The sequence below is a fragment of the Benincasa hispida genome, chromosome 2, assembly GCF_027475165.1.
Source record: "Benincasa hispida cultivar pf3 chromosome 2, pf3_genome.v1.1, whole genome shotgun sequence".
NCBI lineage: Eukaryota > Viridiplantae > Streptophyta > Magnoliopsida > Cucurbitales > Cucurbitaceae > Benincasa > Benincasa hispida.
In genome coordinates, this window is record NC_143479.1 from 58,941,497 (window position 1) to 58,961,079 (window position 19,583).

Below are 19,583 nucleotides of genomic sequence, written 5' to 3' on the forward strand. Positions count from 1 at the left end.
ATTAATTGCATATATGGAATATTTTGTAATATTCGGTTGAAAATTTTATTTTATTCCTAAAATACCCTCCTCTCGTCTGTCTTCTTCATGCCCGTGTTTCTTCGATTTTTTTGGGTCTCTGTCGTCTTCTTGATGCTTGCTTTTAAGGTAGCGTGTATTTCTTTTATTTTTTTTGTTTTTGTCGTCTTCTTCATGATCGATTTTGAGGTAGTCTTCACTATTCTCCCGCTTGCTTCTCTTTTCTTTTTCCTCAAGTTCATGCACGATTTTCAGTGTCTTTTTCATTCTTCCTCGTGCGATTCTGAAAGGAATAATTAATCAGTTTTCTACTCACAATTTGATATTTCTATTCATGATTTTCTATTTCTAGTCATGATTTGGTATTTTCTCATCCTCTCAGTTTTCTAATCTAAATTTGTTTCATCCTTTGCTCGTGCGAGTCTTTTTGCCAAGTCTAGGTTGCAATTCTTCCTCAGTTTTTGGGTTTGGTTTCATCTAGGTGCTTAAAATTTATTTCAAATTTATACTGTTTTAGGTTTCATTGATGTTTAGTTGAAGTATTTTGATGTTATTAGTCGATGATTATCCACAAGTTTCATCTACTTTAATTTTTCATTTGAAACTTCATGAGTTAATTTATGTTTTGGTTTATGTTTAGATTTTCTTTTACAATCAGTCATGAACTTCCTATCACTGTTATTAGTCTACTAATATGAGTCTACTGATAGATATGTATCATAGTCTATCAATGATATTAGTCCTTCACTGATAGATACTGTTTTCTATTTATTATACTAGTTTATCAATGTTATGAGTTTAATTTGTATTTCTTGCAGTGATTTGAAAATATGATTAAGCTTGTAATAGTGGTGTTTCATAGTGGATAGTGAGATGATAAATATAATTACTTGAATTATAAGACTAAAGACGTATTGGTCGATGAAATTATGTATTTTGAGAATTTTTTGAGTTTGATATTATAGGAAATTCAATTGGATGCATTTATTTCTTCAATACAATTATTGATCTTATTGGATTTTGGTATCAATAGCATTCAAACTATGGTCGACATTCATGACGATGACGAAGTTGCTTGGTTTTTTTATTTTACCTAAAGAACAAAGTATAGGACATCCACTCAGTTGTTCATGCCACTAATATGCTTTTAGAAGGGGTTTTCAATAGTGAATCTGATAATTTTCTATGTGTTGTATCTTTTTCTCCTCCAATTGATGATGATTTCAACGTTCTAATGGATGTTCATATTAGTGGCTTGTCCTTTACATTTGATTTGAAATAGAAGGATATGTTTGTTAGTAAGGAAATAGTATCAAAGTCTTTTTACTACATAGCTATAAAGAACAACTTTGAATTCAAGACTGTGAGATCAAATTCTAAATCAATTGTGTTAATGGTACGTTCGTGCATCTCGTTATAAGGGTGGGGAACTATAAAAACTTAAGAAGTATATTGCTTATCACAGTTGTTCTATAAATGCTATTCAAACTTCTCATAGACAAGCATCTTCATCATTGATTGGTGGTTATATGATAAAAGATTTTAGCCCTTGTGACTGTTTGACTCTGGATGATATTATGATTCACATGCATACTAAATTTGAGGTAAATGTTAGCTACTATAAAGATTGGAGGGCAAAAGAATACATTATGAAGTCATTGAATGGTGATGCAAAGGAATCTTATGCCTTGATCCTAATTTTTTTACGAAGCTGAAAGAAATGGATCCAGTTTTTTTTTCTCATATCCTTTATATATCATCAATCAAGCTTTCAATAAGTATGTAATCAGTATTTGATAGACTTGTTTAACCGAAATGGTCTATCATTGATATTGGTCTATTAGTGATAGGTCTTATAGTAAATGAGCATATCATTGGTCTATCACTGATATTTAGTCTATCAGTGATAGATCTATTGTAAAACAACATGTAATTATTCTTTGATATATATATATATATATATATATATATATATATATATATATATATATATATATATATATTGTAGGTTCATTCACTACGTATGAAGTTTATTCTGGGGGACATTTTTAGTATTGTTTTATGGAAATTGGATCATGTATTGAGGGGTGGAAATACTATAGGCCAAATATATCAGTTGATGACACATTTTTCAAATGTAAATATGGTGGAACTCTTTTGAAAGCGTCAACAATTGATAGTAACAATCAGATTTTTCTTTTTTCCTTTAGTATTGTAGACTTCGAGAATGATGCATCATGGAAATAGTCTTTTGAGAATATAAAGAAAAGTTTAAGGGATCGAGAAGGTTTAGTTATTATATCTTATCGACATTTAAGTATTCCAAAATATGTTCAAAACATTCTCCCAACTGTTGAATATTGTGTTTATTTATGTTGAAAGTAGAGTTTTTCCCTAGGGGTATTATGGTAATTGGTTCCTACCCTAGGGCTCTCTACTATCTATTTATTCACCCTGTTCTCTTGTATTCAGTGTATCAATTAAAAATAATAAGAAAAAGGTCTGTATCATGGTTTTTCTCCATGTTCTAGGGTTTCCATGTAAACTGTGTGTTGGTCTCTTTCTTTTCTTATTTTTCATCATGGTATCAGAGCATGGCGACGAAACCCTAGCCGTCATTGACGAGAACCAACCACTGAAATCTTCTATAGATGAAGCTCCAATCATGGACATGAAACCTGTTATCCAAGAAGCTGTAAAAGAATACCTTCAATCTGCCCTACCACAGCTTCTTCCAACCACCATAGCCACCGTCCAGCCACCACAGGGGGCGCCATCGACATCGATCGGAGGTCCCTTTAAAGGACAGAATCGTGAGATCGAGCCACAAAGACCTTCGTTCGCGCCGACCATGTCGCACGAATCGTCGACCATTCCCTTCTCTACCCAGCCGCGATCGCTTCGGGAGCCGACCTGAGGAGAACTGACCCAGCCAATCAATTCTGCCTCTGTCCAACCGCGTTTCTCCCAGGTACGGATCTGAGCTGCCGACCCAATGCCACAGCAGTCTTTCCAAGCGTTGCAACCTCCGATTAGTTTCTCTCTGGCCGACACCCCGATTCCAGCGTACCCAATTGGTTCTGCTCCCAACTAGCCATCGGTCGACCCGATTCCAGCATACCTAGTTGGTTTTGCTCCCAACCAACCGTTAGTCGAAGGCTCTTTTCCAGCTGCACCGAATCATGGTGGTTTAGCTCAATACCTGAATGATGTTCGACGCAAATTGACCTATCTTTAAATACAGATTTCAGATTTGGAAATGGCCCTTGGCCCAAACCCTCAATTAGTCACCACAGAGAATTCGATAAATTTGTTCTCTATTTTGCCCAATACAACTTACTTAACTGGTTCAATGGGAAATACTGCAGGATTTCTAGTAGAAGAAAAACTGAATGGGGAGAATTATTTTTCCTGGTCCCAGTCGATTAGAATGGCCCTAGAAGGAAGGCACAAATTCGGGTATCTGATAGGAGAAATTTCGAAACCTATCTCAGGCGATCCCCAAGAAAGAATTTAGAAAGGGGAGGATTCTCTATTACGGTCTGTCCTCATCAATAGTATGGAGCCACAGATTGGCCGACCCTTACTGAATACAACAACTACTAGAGATATCTGAGAGGCAGCCAGGGATATATACTCAAAGCGACATAACGCATCTTGGTTGTACACGTTACACAAACAGGTCCATAAGTATAAACAAGGGCCATGGATGTTACTTCCTACTTTAATAAATTATCAGTGTATTGGTAAGAGATGAACCTTTGCCTAGAGATTGTCTGGAATTGCGCACAAGATGGGGCTCAGTACTTGAAACTTGAAGAGGTGGATAGGGTGTATGTGTTTTTGGCTAGATTGAACCCAAAATTTGAGAGTGTTCGGAGTCGCATATTGGGTCAACGACCTACTCCTTCTCTTATAGAAGTTTGTTCAGAGGTTCGATTGGAAGAGGATCGATCACATGCTATGAACAATCCTGTGGTTGTTTCCACTGATGCATCAACCTTTGTTACAAAGGCGTCCAATTCCGACAGTGATAAAGGGCCCACACCTGTTTGTGAGCATTGTAAGAAGCCATGCCATACGAAGGACCAATGTTGGAAGCTGCACGACAGGCCCCCAAACAGTAGGAGACAACAGTCACATGACAAATCAAACTTTGGGCATGCACTCGTAAGTGACTCAGTTAATGAGAATACACAGCATCAGACCTTAGCAGATAATAAGACCAATTTGAGTGCTGTCGGGGTGAGTGCCATTGCATAATAAGGTACATTTCCATCTTTTGGCCTTATTAGCATTAATGGTAAGAAACCCTGGATTGTAGATTCAGGGGCCACAGATCATCTCACCAGTTCTTCAGCATTGTTTGTTTCATACTGTCCGAGTGCGAGAAATGAACATATTAGAATTGTAGACGGGTCTTTTACCCCAGTTGCAGGGAAAGGAAATACCTTTCCTTTTGATGGTTTAGTACTACATGATACACTTCATGTGCCTAAAATCTCATATAATCTTTTATCGGTCAGTAAAATTACAAGTGATATGAATTGTAAGGCCATTTTCTCACCATATTCTGTTGTGTTTCAGGATCAGAAGTCGGGGATGATGATTGGCACTGTCCGGCACAATAGGGGGTTTTACTTCCTTTCTGACGATGCTTCTTCTAGGGAGGATCATAGAACTGGTTTTATGTATTTAAATTTCTCTACTTCCGAAAATGACTTTATGTTATGACATTATCATTTAGGACATCCAAACTTTCAATATATGAAATATTTGTTTCCGCATTTATTCCGCAATATTAATATAGCGTCTCTAAATTATGATGTATGTATCTGGGCCAAAAAAGTCGTATTACTTTTCATTCTCAACCTTATAAGCCGTCCAGTCCTTTCTCCCTCATTCATAGTGACGTCTGGGGACCCTCACCTACTACTACCTCCACTGGTAAACGTTGGTTCGTCACCTTCATAGACGACCACACACGCCTCACTTGGGTGTTCTTACTTGCTGATAAGTCCGAGGTGTCTTCCATTTTTCAACAATTTTATACCATGGTTGAAACCCAGTTCCATGCCAATATTGGGATTTTGAGGAGTGATAATGGACGAAAGTTCTTTAACACCCCTTTCCATAACTTTCTTTTGTCTAAGGGAATTGTCCACCAGAGCTCGTGTGCTTATACTTCCGAACAAAATAGAGTAGCCGAGCGTAAAAATTGTCATATGGTGGAAGTTGCCTGGTCCTTAATGTTGTATGCCATTCTTCCGTCCTACCTGTGGGGAGATGCCATTCTTACAGTAGCTCACCTCATTAATCACATGCCCTCTCGTGTACTTGACTTTCATAATCCCTTGGACCTATTCAAAGAATCCTTTCCGACTACTCATCTGATTTTTGATGTACCCCTCTGTGTCTTCGGCTGTGTCGCGTTTGTCCACTCCCATGGCCTAAATCGCACAAAATTCACCCTTCGTGCTCAGAAATTTGTTTTTGTTGGGTACCCTCTACACCAACATAGGTATAAATGCTATCATCCGTCCTCTTGTAAGTATTTTTTCTCCATGGACATTACTTTCATTGAAGATCAGCCCTTCTTCCCCATTAGTCATCTTCAGGGGGAGAGCTTGAGTGAAGAGCCTAACTGGTCCTCCTATGATATCCCTTTAGGGGAATCCGCCCCGATTCTTTCTCCTAGTTCTGAAAAATTTTGTACTGTCCTTCCTACCAACCAGATTCCTTGAATAACCTACTATAGAAAGAACCTTAGAAAGGAAAGGACGCCACTTGTTGAACAGCCGGCTCTGGTCCATGAATCAGACCCTACATCTGGTCTAGGTACGTGTATTCCTGAAACTAATGATGTTGATATATGTATGGAGACTGATAAGTGTAGGGAAGATAAGGATGAAGGAGGTGGCAATACTGAAAATGTGATAGATGAGGAAACAACTAAGAATTATAGTAGTAAAGGGAAAGGTCCAATTTGTGATAAGGAAATGGAAGATACTACTGAAATCCTTGATATACAGGTGACCGAGCATGCTGAGAAACCTAGAGAGTTGAAAAATCATGATGCCTTTCTCGATCTTTCAATAACACTGAGGAAAGGTACTCGTTCATGTGCAAAGTACTTTATGCACAGCTACATGACATGTAGTAATCTGTCTCCCGAATTTAAAGCTCTCACTACCAGCTTGGACATTATCATGGTCCCAAGCAGTATTCGTGAAGCAATGGAGACCTCTGAATGGAAAGCAGGTGTTTTGGAAGAAATGAGGGCTCTTGAGAAAAATGGTACATGGGAACGGTGCCTTTACTTGAAGGGCACAAGACAGTTGGATGCAAATGGGTGTTCACTGTAAAATACAAATAGATGGGATGATTGACCGATATAAGGTCAGACTGGTTGCTAAAGGTTTCACCTAGACCTACGAAGTTGATTACTCTGAAACATTCTCTCATGTGGCCAAATTCAATACTATACGGGTTTTGTTGTCGATTGCTATAAACAAAGATTGGCCACTTCACCAGTTAGATGTTAAAAATGCATTTCTGAATGGAGAACTTGAAGAAGAAGTCTATATGAGCCCTCCTGGATTCGAGAGTCAGTTCAAGTACAGGGTTTGTAGACTGAGAAAGTCATTATATGGATTGAAACAGTCTCCAAGGGCTTGGTTTGATAGGTTCACCATATTTGTTAAAGCACGGGGATATAAACAAGGGCACTCAGATCATACACTATTTACGAAATAGTCCGACTTCGGGAAGGTTGTCGTCCTCATAGTGTATGTTGATGATATTGTTCTGTCTGGCGATGATGAGGGTGAAATTACAAGGCTCAAAACAAGAATGGCCAGAGAATTTGAGATTAAAGACCTTGGTAAGCTGAGATACTTCCTTGGAATGGAAGTGGCTCGATTAAGGGAAGGTATTTCAGTATCACAAAGGAAATATACACTGGACTTGCTCAAAGAAACATGCATGACTAGGTGTAAACCCGCTAACACACCCATGGAGTATAATGCAAAACTTGGTGTTATAAACAACAAAGTTTCTGTTAGCAAGGAAAGGTACCAGAGGTTGGTTGGAAAGTTGATCTACCTGTCCCATACAAGACCAGATATTTCATATGCAGTAAACGTGGTAAGCCAATTTATGCAATCTCCCTATGAGGAGCATATGACTGCGGTTGAGCGTATTCTTCGGTACTTGAAGGGGACTTCTGGTAAGGGTTTGATGTTCAGGAAGTTTAGAAAAAGGACTATTGAAGCATATACCGATTTTGATTAGGCAGGCTCTGTCGTTAATAGAAAGTCAACCTCTAGGTATTGCACTTTTGTCTGGGGTAACCTTGTCACCTTGCGAAGTAAGAAACAGGGAGTGGTGGCTTGGAGTAGCGCTGAAGCTGAGTACAGGGCAATGAGCTTAGGGATATGTGAAGAAATCTGGTTGAATAAGGTGTTGTCTGATCTTTACTAAGATAGTAAGCTTCCAATGAAGTTTTTTTGTGATAATAAAGTAGCAATAAGCATCGCAAACAACCTAGTCCAGCATGAAAGGACCAAACATGTAGAGATCAACAGACACTTCATTAAAGAAAGACTGGATAATGGGAGTATTTGCATCCTCTATATTCCCTCAAGTCAATAAGTGGCAAATGTTCTCACCATGGGGTTACTTAGACCAAATTTTGACTACTGTATTAGCAAGTTGGGTCTTATTGATATTTATGCACCAACTTGAGGGGGAGTGTTGAAAGTATGGTTTTTCCCTAGGGGTATTATTGTAATTGTCTCCTACCCTAGGGCTCTCTACTGTCCATTTATTCACCATGTTCTTTTGTATTCAGTGTATCAATTAAAAATAATAAGAAAAAGGTCTGTATCGTGGTTTTTCTCCCTATTCTAGGGTTTCCACGTAAACTGTATGTTGGTCTCTTTCTTTTCTTATTTTTCATCAGTTTGGAACACCTTTTAAGAAGTTTGAAGTTGACATATAAGGACTCTTCTATTGATATTATGTTTTGTAGATGTGGAAAAGCATATATTGTTGCTGATTTTGAGTTGAATATGAGATGGATGAAGGCTATATATCCTAGCATATGAGACTATCTTGTAAGGTTGGTTTTGAGAAGTGGGCTCATGCGTACTATAGAAGGAGAAGATATTAGATGATGACTACAAACACTTTAGAATCCTTAAATGCGGTTCTAAAAGAGATTAAAGATTTACCTCTAGTATCACTACTCGACTCTATCAGACAATTACTTCAAAAATGCTTTATGATAAAAGTAAAGCTGCATATTGTATGAAAACTGTTTTGATTAGTTGGGCCAAGGGAAAGTTACGAACACAACATCAGATATCAAGAAGCTTCATGGTAAGAGTTACTTGTTTTCGTGGCCAATATCGCAAAATCTATTAGCGATATTGTGGTAGACTTCTATCACTGATAGACTTAGATAGTTGGATCTTAATTAAATTGTTGTCTATGTGTCATTTTTTCTCAGGTTAATGCAATTAATGATGTTGAATTTCAAGTAATTGATGACAACAATCAATTTATGGTAAATTTAGATTCCAAATCTTGCACTTATCGTGTTTGGGATCTTGATGAAATTCCATTTGTCCACGCACTTGCTGTTCTTCGTGGGTGCAATATGGAATTTACTATTTTGTTCCTAAGTATTTCTTGTCAAGTAGCTTGATTTCGTGCTATGCTAGTTCTATTCGTCCAATTGGGAACCTTGCTAATTGGAAGCCTGTAGGGATTGACATGAATATATTACCTCTAGTTGTTAAGCATCTAGCAAGCCGACCTCGAAAACAAAGAATATTATCAATTGGTGAGCAAAAAAGTCAAACATAGGGCAATCGTTATCGTTATGCTGGTCACAACCGTCGAACGTGTAAATTTCCCATTAATGTGATTTTTATAGATATGAACATGTCTGTTGCCAATTTATAATGTTGTAAGGTTTACCATTTTTACCATGGGTGTGATTATTATATTGTTCATAAGAACGTTACATTCTACTTGAGATATATAGAAGCTTTTTTTTCTCCATTTTCTCAATAGTTTATATATTTCAATTTGCTTCTAATTCAATGTGAAGTAATGTCATTGAATCCTATTAGCGATAGACTTCAAGACCAATTAAAGAATACCACTTGTTTCAGTCTAGGAACTTTTTTCAATAGAAAGTACAAAATTGCCAAAATATTTTTATAGAATAAAAACACAAAATCAAATACACATGAAAGAAAGCAACAATGCTTTCCATGATTGTTTTTCACTTATTAATCTGTTAAAATAGTAATGAACACATCAATCAACAAACTAAACACTTCAAGTTTATTAGTGATAGAGCTAATAACTGATAAACGTGAAGTAGTGAAGTCTATCAGTGATAAACTTATAACTAATACACTTCTGTCATTTGTTGACTTGAAGTGATGAAGTCTATCAGTGATAACCCAATCATTGATAGACTTCACCAGTTCAAGTCTATCAGTGATAAAAACTTATCACAGATAGACTCTAACCAACAACATATTTGAAGTCTAAAAGCATGCTAGCAATAGTTTATCAACTAAACAGAAATGAAACTACACTTTTTCTTACTTTTCATGAAAAATAAATCCAACATGCTTCAAGTCTATCAGTGATAGAAACTTATTGCTGATAGACTCTAATGAACAAAAAAAGAAAATAAATAAACAGCAGTAAAATTATGCATTTACTTACGTTGCATGAAAATAAATTCAACATTAAGTATATCAATGATAGAAACTTATCACTAATATACTCTAATCAATAACACCAAAGACAAAAACAACTTACCTTTCATGGAAAACAAAAAAAAAATTCAACATTCTTCAAGTTTATTAGTGACAAAAATCTATCGTCGATAGAACCCAAACAGAAACACATTCGAAGTTTAAAGTACACAAACAACAATCAATCAACTAAACAACAGAAAAGAAAAAAACAGTCATGAAACTACGTTTTTTCTTACCTTTCAATGTGACTCTGCGGTCAATTTCAGTGTTATTTTACAAGTATTGATTGATTGTCCCCTTCAATATTTGATGGATGAATGGAAACAGAAATGGTTGCGTTGGAAGCAGATTCATCGATGACAGATGTTAAACGGAGACGTTAGGGTTTTGCCGATTGGCAAATGTAAAGGTTTTGGCATCGCTGTTTGAAGAAGATCGATGGGGTTAGGGTTTTTCAAATAAAAAAAAAAAAGGAAAAAATTAGACAACTATTGATGGATGGAAAGCTGAATTGTCGATGGATACAAATCGTCGATTGGCTTTGGAAGAAGAACACGGATTCCGAATCATCGAATTGTTAATCGATGGATGAGAATGCAGGATTTGATCGTGAATCGTGAGCATATTACATTTTCATGGGCTTTTTAGTCTTTTTCTATGGGCTGGACTTAAATTTGGCCATATTTGTAAGTTTTTTTTTGTTAATGTTATATTTTCAATTAGTTTGGCTCAAAAGCTTATGTTTGCAAGCAACCCATTAAACGACTAATAATTAAATCTCTTACTTGTCAAGAAGATTTATTTAAATAAAAGGATTGAGAGTTGTTTTGAGGATGATTGTTCTAAATGGTAAAACTACTGAAAATGTTTTCAGGTATAGCAAAATGTCATTTTCTACTAGTCATAGACTGCGATGGACTTCTATCACTGAACATTGATAAACAGTGATATTTTGCTATATTTATAAAAAAAATTGTTTCATTTTTCTTTATTTAAAAACGTCCATTGTTTTGGGGAATAAACCATCATTTCTACTCTTCCTAATAAATTTTTACAATAAGGTAATTTATATTTAAGAAAATTATAATTAAGCCTCTCAATATAAAAAAAAAAAAATGTAAAAACTTTGTGATCATTATTTTTTTATTTTTTTCTCAATTTAAAAAAAAATGTCTTTTTGATTAGCAATATTTTGTTTTTTTTTTCTTATTCTATTATTTAAGGAATAACTCTTTCTAAAAGTAGTTTTTCTATAAAAATTAAAGGAAGCATTTAGTGATTTTCTCACTCGGGTATTTGCATTCCCGGATTCTCTTTAAGCAACTAGGCACTTATAGTGATTTTTTTTTATTTTATTTTTATCTTTTAATTTTTTTAGAACAATATGTAGAGTGGGAGGAATCAAACCCCCAACTTCGAATATACAATAACAAGATTCTTTATGGACTACCAAATTATTACAGTTTTTAACAATAATTCTAAAAGTAAAAAAAAAATTAAAAATATCATTTCAAAAATGTTCTTTTAAATAGCTTCCAAGTAGGTACTAAAACAACAATATTGATGTAAATAAAGATAGTTCAGATTTACACATATATCATTAAATATGCGATAATAATTTTCAAAAGCAAAAGTAATTCAAATGGTATAATAAGGCTTGTAAATGGAAATAACCATAAACCTTAGTATCTAACGAAAGAATCAACATTCAGCCGTGACACATTTTTGATAAGCGTTGTTTTGAATTCGCTTTGCACTGATTACAAGCAAACTACATTAATTGTCTTAATAGGTTACAACAACTAATCCAAAAGAGCAACAACCTCAAACTATTTAAATCTAGCAGAACTCTTGAATATTTACTCTTAATTTAATTCAAAAGAAAAAAAAAGAAAAAAAATGATAAAACTCTTCAAATTGGAATGAGATACCCCAAATGAAGAACCAAGTTGCTATTTGTAGGTTAGTTATTTTGTATCTATTAAAAAAAAAAATCAAATAAATACAAAATTGAAATATTTATCAAATTAATTCAATTGGGTTATTACTTGACCAAAATCATACATAACCCATTCAAATGGAAGACACTACAAATTTAACTTCACATATGAAAGTTAAATTTGTAAATGAAACATCATCCAATTTGACGTTTCAATCTAATTTGAAAATTTGGCGGATGAATTCAATTCTACCCATTAAATCCAGCCAAATTTTCACTTCTTTCACAATAACATAAATTCCCAACAAAAATATGGTTGGATATTCAAGGAAAAATCATGGTTATCATAAAAATTTATAAAAATATTATAAAATTTTAAAACAAATCTATTTATGTTATAAACTATAAATTTAAGCATATAAATAAATAATTAGAAATCAAATATAGTGAAGATCGAAAAATGAATATGAAGTGAATATATCATTGATAAAGTATTATAGATCATAAGAAGGTCAAATATAAAGTTCATTAGAGATACTAACCCAACACTAGCATAATTTATTTGGTAGTGACGGTACTGCAAGTCATAATATGTTCAAAATTTCTAACATAACCGAAAGTATGTCATGCATGAGTATCAATGTAACCCTATATCAATAGGGAATACATTGGATGAAACCATATTCCATCTAAATGAGTATGCTCTAAATAAGGTAGATATAATATAAATGCTCTGAGTTGGAGTCTTCTTCGCTTTCACGAGGAAGTTGAGGTCCTTGTGTATTAATGTCTTTTAATCGTATGATAAAATTAAAGGATATTAACATGGATGTCAAAAAAGAAGAAAAATTCACACTAGTTCAAATTATGGGAAAATTAAATAGAAAAAGTTTGAATGAAATTAAAACATGAAATATAGATTCTTTTTTCAAATTTTATTACTTAGAAAGGATAGTTTTGAATGAGAAACGAATCAAAATGCATATCAATTCAAAAAATTTAAATGGATTCAAACTTTAAGATATATAGTTTTTTTTTTGCGATTTTTTTTTTAAAAATTAATCTTAAAAATGAAAGTTTTGAATTGAAGATAAAAGTGGAAACTCATAAAAGTAGAAAACTGGAAAAACGTTGGAAATAGAAAATGCTAGAAGTTGATTTTTTTTTAAAATACAACATATGGAGACATCAAACGACTAAATGAAACCTTCCTATATTTTACACTGGTATGATATTGTCCACTTTAATCATAAACCTCGATAATTCTACTTTCTAAATCATTCAAAAAGTCTCATTACCCATGAAAATAATTGCTCACACTTATGTAAAATGATTATTTGTTTGGATAACCAATGTGGAACTATTTTTTTGCACTTGTTCAAAAAGACTTAAGATTGTTTTTTAACCAATTTTAAATGTGTCAAATTGCAGCTGGTAGTTGGAAAATGACAGAGGCAGAAGCAGTTCCACAAGAAGACAGTGAAATGGCCCCACCCTTCCCTTTCTCATGCTTCAAATGGCAGCTCTCTCTTGCAGCACAGCACCTCAACATTTCCATTGCCCCTTTCTGCTCTTTTTCTCTGTTTTCTTCCTCACAAGAATCAATCCAACAGATAGTAGAAGAAAAGAAAACAAAGAAGAAGAAGAAAAGAATCAATCACAAATTTGTGTTGAGGAGTGGGAAAATGTTGAAAATGTCAAAGATTAAGGTGGTGTTTTTGGGTTTGTTTTTGTGGGTTTGTTCTTCTGTAATGGCTTCTGTAACTTATGACCACAAAGCCGTAATCATCGATGGCCGGAGAAGAATTTTGATTTCTGGTTCTATTCATTATCCAAGAAGCACTCCTCAGGTTCGAATACGTCCAATGTGAATCACGGGTTTGTTTCTATTTCTTTTTCTAATCACTTCTTGGCTTTGGGTTTTTTCTTGTGGTTGTTATAGATGTGGCCAGACCTTATTCAGAAGGCTAAAGATGGAGGGTTGGATGTTATTGAAACATATGTGTTTTGGAATGGCCATGAGCCTTCTCCTGGACAGGTAAAATGGAGAATAATTTTGTTTTTGCCATTTGGGTTTTTCTGGGGTTTGATTGTACTGATTCTTTTGGTCTTTTTGTCTTGTAAATTTTCAGTATTATTTTGAAGATAGATATGATTTGGTGAGATTTGTGAAGCTGGTTCAACAAGCAGGCTTATATGTTCATCTAAGAATTGGACCATATGTTTGTGCAGAATGGAACTTTGGGTAGAACTATTAAATTGGATATTTACTGCAGTCTTGTTAATAATTTGTCTTCATGTGGGTCTATTCTGATTAATTTATCTTTACTTTACTTCAATCATTCAGTGGATTTCCTGTTTGGTTAAAGTATGTTCCTGGGATTGCTTTTAGGACTGACAATGGACCCTTTAAGGTAGGAAAAGTTTCTGAAATGTCCATGGACTTTACTTAGTCATTTCTAGAACCCTGATTCCTTGATCAAGGATATATTAGGTTAAATTGTAAATTTAGTCCGATAGGAATTTAATCCCTATAATTTTAAAAGTCAGAAATTAATTCTTTTGTTTTTATAAAACCTCATTCCTAGCTTTGATAAAAGCTTCATAAATACTGAGAAATTATTTGTGAGATTTTTATCAAATTGTAGGAACTAAGGTTTAATTATAAATTATAGGGACAAATCCTAATATTTTTTAAATTATAGAGGCTAAATTTATAATTTAATCTATATATTATGAGCTAAGATTTTACTGAAATTTATTAAGTAATGGATTTAATCGTCTTTCATAAAGGCGGCCATGCAAAAGTTCACTGAGAAGATTGTCGGTGTGATGAAGGGGGAGAAGTTGTATCAAAGTCAGGGAGGCCCCATTATTCTGTCACAGGTAATATCCAACTTATTCATTGACTATTCATTGAAGCAAATTTCCAGTGATGAATTTTGGAGTTTTATATTATTATTATTATTTAATTTTGTAATGCTTTGAGATGTCAGATTGAGAATGAATATGGGCCAGTGGAGTGGGAAATAGGTGCCCCTGGTAAATCTTACACTAAATGGGCTGCTCAAATGGCAGTAGGTCTTGACACTGGAGTACCATGGGTGATGTGCAAACAAGATGATGCTCCTGACCCTGTGGTAAGCTACTTTGATCCTTTTATTTCACGGGTTTCTTTTCCCTTCCCAGGTTGACCTCGACGTTGAGAAACATGTACTAGGTTGTTTATGCGATTTGTTTGGACTGTGGATGGAAAATAACTAAGTTTATTTTGACAGAAGTTTGATACCGTTTCCTTGCGAGTTTATTAGTTATACATTTATTGTCACGGTGTGAACCTCTTTTCTAAGTGGGATTTTAATATTTAACAGTTCTGGTTATTTTTTTGCCTTAATTAGTGGATTTTCCTTTTATACATTTGAAGCCATGCTTCCCTTCTTATTAGTCATATCTTCATTTGGGGCTTATTTTTATCTTTATGTGAATTTGTCCTTTTCTTCATTCTCTGTTTTTTCTTTTCCTTTTGGAAATAAAAACCCTTTGAATTGAAAAGGAAATATTCTTCTTTTCCTCCTTATATTTTACTCTTTCCGGAGTTTTCCTTGCAACTTCTGTTTTGTTTCTTTCTTTATTTCTTATAAACACTTTTTGGAAATCAATAGATTCTTGAGGACAAACTTTTCTTATATCATCTATATTCTCCTCTATAAACTTCCGTCCACTTGGTTCTGCTTCAGATAGACACCTGCAATGGATTTTACTGTGAAAACTTCAAACCGAACCAAGTTTATAAACCCAAAATGTGGACAGAAGCCTGGACGGGTTGGTAAGCTACTTATCCAACCTGTATTCGCCAAATTGTGACAAAAAAAAAAAAAAAAAACAACTAAGTTTTAAGGTTTTAAGTTGACATGCTTATCATTCGTGACATATTCAAGGTTCACTGAGTTTGGTGGCCCAGCTCCTTATAGGCCAGTTGAAGACATAGCCTATTCTGTTGCAAGATTCATACAGAATGGCGGTTCTTTCCTTAATTATTATATGGTAATGAACTATCAAAACTGTTTCATAAAGTTTGGCTAGTCAATGGAAATGATATCACTTCCTTGACTTTCAAAATTTTCTCTCATCTCAGTACCATGGAGGAACTAACTTTGGCCGAACTGCTGGCGGACCTTTCATCGCCACTAGCTATGACTATGATGCTCCAATCGATGAATATGGTAAGTGTTAAGAAATGGATAACTAGAGAATCACAATAACAGTGTATTAGTTACATCTACAGACAGAAAGAGATCTGTTTTATTATTAGAGAGAAAATCAGATAATACAGATTTAGAAGTACTAGAGTTGAGAGTTTATATAGTGCATTCCTTTAAATCCTAGACCAAACCTGTAAATAACTTAAATAACATAAATACGAATATAAATTAAGATTATATAGTGAGCCTCATGCTTGATTGTTCGAAATACCAGATAACAAATTTAAGACATACAGTAACTTCGAAATGTATATTCTCAGAAGAAACTAATAAAAAAAGAAGAAGAAGAAGAAGAGAGAACAAAGTAGATTCTCAATACTTCTATTAGAATCACAAATATTTTCATTACTCTAATATTCTTTCTCGGATATGGCAGGCCTACTAAGGGAACCAAAATGGAATCATCTAAGAGATCTTCACAAAGCCATCAAGTTGTGCGAACCCGCTCTAGTATCGGTAGATCCTACTGTGTCATCGTTAGGAAACAATCAAGAGGTAGTATCATGATCTAGCTGATGAAAGTTTATCCAACTACAGGTGCATTTTTCTTTGCAAGACAGTCTAATTTGACTTGTTTGATGATTATTTAAGGCTCATGTCTTCAAAACAAGATCAGGGGCATGTGCTGCATTTCTAGCAAACTATGATGCATCATCTTCTGCAAAAGTCACCTTTGGAAATAATCAATATGACCTGCCACCTTGGTCTGTTAGCATCCTTCCTGACTGCAAATCTGCCATTTTCAACACTGCAAAAGTAAGACAAGATTCAAACCACTTAGATCAAATCTTCTTATGCTTATATGGTTATTCGGGGATTATATATCTTGCATCTAAGATACAGCTTACTGTCATATCGGTGTAGAGCGATATCAATACACACAAGAGAGTAATCTTTTTCTCTATAAATTTTTTAATGTTTTAAAAATGTTGGACGTTTAATTGACCTTGATCTATTGTACAGTAGTGGAGTTTGAACTTCTATCTGGTATGGAGGAAGCTTTTTTTTTTAGAAGTATTTTATTATTAAACTGACCGCTCTTTAGCACATTCTTTCATTTTTATTTTTCCCCATCAGGTTGCTCTTGAGTTTCAATTTCTTTAACTTGAAAGGATGAAATTTGATGAGAAAACTTTTTACAGGTCAAAGCTCCAATCTCACAACCTAAGATGACGCCGGTTAGTTCTTTTTCATGGCTTTCATACAATGAAGAAACTGCCTCTGCGTATGCTGAGGATACAACCACCATGGCTGGCTTAGTGGAGCAAGTAAGTGTAACCAGGGATTCAACTGATTATCTGTGGTACATGACAGAGTAAGAACTCCATCACCTATCATAGTTTTGCACTTTTTCGAATATTATCGAAAAATGTTGGAAAAACATCAATTAGATCTTACTCTCCCCAATGTTTATCTTTCTCAGTATAACGATCAATCCAAACGAAGGCTTCCTAAAGAGTGGACAATGGCCTCTTCTCACAATTTTTTCAGCAGGCCATGCTTTGCATGTGTTCATAAATGGCCAACTATCTGGTACATGAAAATGAACATATTTTTTCCTTAAATTCCTAGCATTAACTAAATGATTCTAACGTCATAATGTTATTACATTCTGAATGTAGGAACTACATATGGGGGGTCAGAGAATTACAAATTAACATTCAGTAAATACGTTAACCTAAGGGCAGGAATTAACAAGCTTTCTATTCTAAGTGTTGCTGTTGGTCTCCCGGTTAGTTTCTTCCATTTTTGTTGAGGATCCCAAGGGACCTCACAATTTTTATACGATAGATAAGATGCTTCTCTCATTGCCAATTGATTTTGAGATGAAATTTCATGTTATATAATATAGTATTAGAGCTCATAAAACTCAAACGAGCATTCAATTCAAAAACGAAAAATTGGGATCCAATCCAAGAATGGTGAACCCAAAGAGGCTGAGGAAGCATATTGAGGATTCCTAGGGACCTTATAATATTTACAAGATAGATGGACTACTTCTGTGATTACTAATTACTTTTGAGATAGAACTCCATGTTATCGAATAGTTTCTAGTATCACATTTTTCTTTAAAATCATCATCGATTCTAAATTTGACTTACATTTCTGTTTGTTCAATGTCAGAATGGTGGCTTGCATTTTGAGACTTGGAATACTGGCATTTTAGGTCCTGTCACATTGAAGGGTCTAAATGAGGGTACAATAGACATGTCTGGATATAAATGGTCTTACAAGGTACATTACCAAACCAATGTATCCTCACTTTCGCTTTTGGTTATGTATTTCAGTTCGTTCTATGTGATGGCAATAGTACTTATGTTGTTAGAAACTAGAGAATCTAAATTACATTACTCCTGAGTAGGTTGGATTGAAAGGAGAAGCCTTGAATCTTCATACTGTTAGTGGAAGTAGTTCTGTTGAATGGGTGACAGGCTCATTGGTGTCTCAAAAACAACCCCTCACATGGTACAAGGTGAGAGGTGTTCTATAGCTTCAATATAGACAAAGACTTCTTTGATCTCAACATAATGCAAGATTCTATTATGTACCCAATCTGCAGACAATTTTCGATTCGCCGGGGGGCAACGAACCATTAGCTTTAGATATGATCAGCATGGGCAAAGGTCAAATATGGATTAACGGTCAGAGCATTGGGCGCCATTGGCCCGCTTATACTGCACGAGGTAGTTGTGGCAAATGCAACTATGCTGGAATTTTTAATGAGAAGAAATGTCATTCAAACTGTGGAGAGCCCTCACAAAGATGGTAAAAAGAGTATCCCCTTACACATTAATTTACAAGTTTTGTCTACCAATCCTTTGTGTGTTCTTGATGATAAAGCTTTTGAAATGGCAGGTATCATGTTCCCCATGCATGGTTGAAACCAAGTGGGAATATGTTGGTGATTTTTGAAGAATGGGGTGGCAATCCTGAAGGGATCTCTTTGGTTAAGAGATCCATTTCCTGATAACACAGTGGCTTTCTATTGGAGGCTATATCTCATATTTCTCTCTAGTTTTAGTAAATACACGTAGATTTATGAAATTATAGGGATTGAACTTCGCCAAACTGTTCAAATTCACAAGAGAACAAGTGGAGAAGAACACTGAAATCAAACCCCTTTTTTATGCCAATTGTAGATAGGGAAGAAGTTTACCGAGTATATAGAAAGTAAATGTATTTTTGGGTTCAAAAGTTTGATCCCAGATTCAAGCTTATATTTATTTATTTGGGAGCTTATGTAATGATCCAATAATTGATGGAGAAGAATACAAACGTTCAAGTAAAGTACACAATATCATTATACTTTACTTTTAACAAAAATGGATTCTAAGTGACCATAATGTATTTCCTATTAATGCTTCTCTATTGAAGGTCATGATTCTTTTAGCTTTTTGTGGGGCTCTCTTGGGTCTGGAAAGAAACTTTCCAACTTTTGGTTTTAAACCTAAAGAGAAAAAGATGTCTTAATTTGAATTATTTTTAGATGCCTCAACTATTAGGTCATGCTTGTGTTGCCTTCAATTTTTTTTAGTTTAAGATAACATGACCTTTTAGATAAAAAAAATACAATGTCTT

The 19,583-nt window shown here is 34.6% G+C and overlaps 1 protein-coding gene and 1 pseudogene across 1 annotated transcript; both read left to right on the forward strand.

The window, feature by feature from the left end:
* Window positions 1–826: 826 nt before the first annotated feature.
* On the forward strand, window positions 827–8,988 carry LOC150038042 (uncharacterized; annotated as a pseudogene).
* A 4,199-nt stretch (window positions 8,989–13,187) lies between these two features.
* On the forward strand, window positions 13,188–19,328 carry LOC120071477 (beta-galactosidase-like). The gene is made up of 18 exons (XM_039023788.2): window positions 13,188–13,592; window positions 13,685–13,780; window positions 13,875–13,987; window positions 14,090–14,156; window positions 14,536–14,628; window positions 14,739–14,882; window positions 15,480–15,568; window positions 15,681–15,786; window positions 15,878–15,965; window positions 16,381–16,499; window positions 16,596–16,760; window positions 17,147–17,319; window positions 17,428–17,537; window positions 17,627–17,736; window positions 18,129–18,239; window positions 18,367–18,477; window positions 18,565–18,770; window positions 18,861–19,328. The coding sequence occupies exons 1-18, from the start codon at window positions 13,188–13,190 to the stop codon at window positions 18,970–18,972; spliced, it is 2,418 nt and encodes an 805-aa protein (XP_038879716.1). The 3' UTR covers window positions 18,973–19,328.
* Window positions 19,329–19,583: the final 255 nt, after the last annotated feature.

Excerpts from the sequence above, each read along its gene's own strand:
- LOC120071477 (XM_039023788.2), top strand. The coding sequence starts at position 13,188 with ATGACAGAGGCAGAAGCAGTTCCACAAGAAGACAGTGAAATGGCCCCA. Across the intron at positions 17,320-17,427 it reads TATCTGTGGTACATGACAGA|TATAACGATCAATCCAAACG; the intron begins GTAAGAACTCCA and ends TATCTTTCTCAG. Across the intron at positions 17,538-17,626 it reads CATAAATGGCCAACTATCTG|GAACTACATATGGGGGGTCA; the intron begins GTACATGAAAAT and ends TTCTGAATGTAG.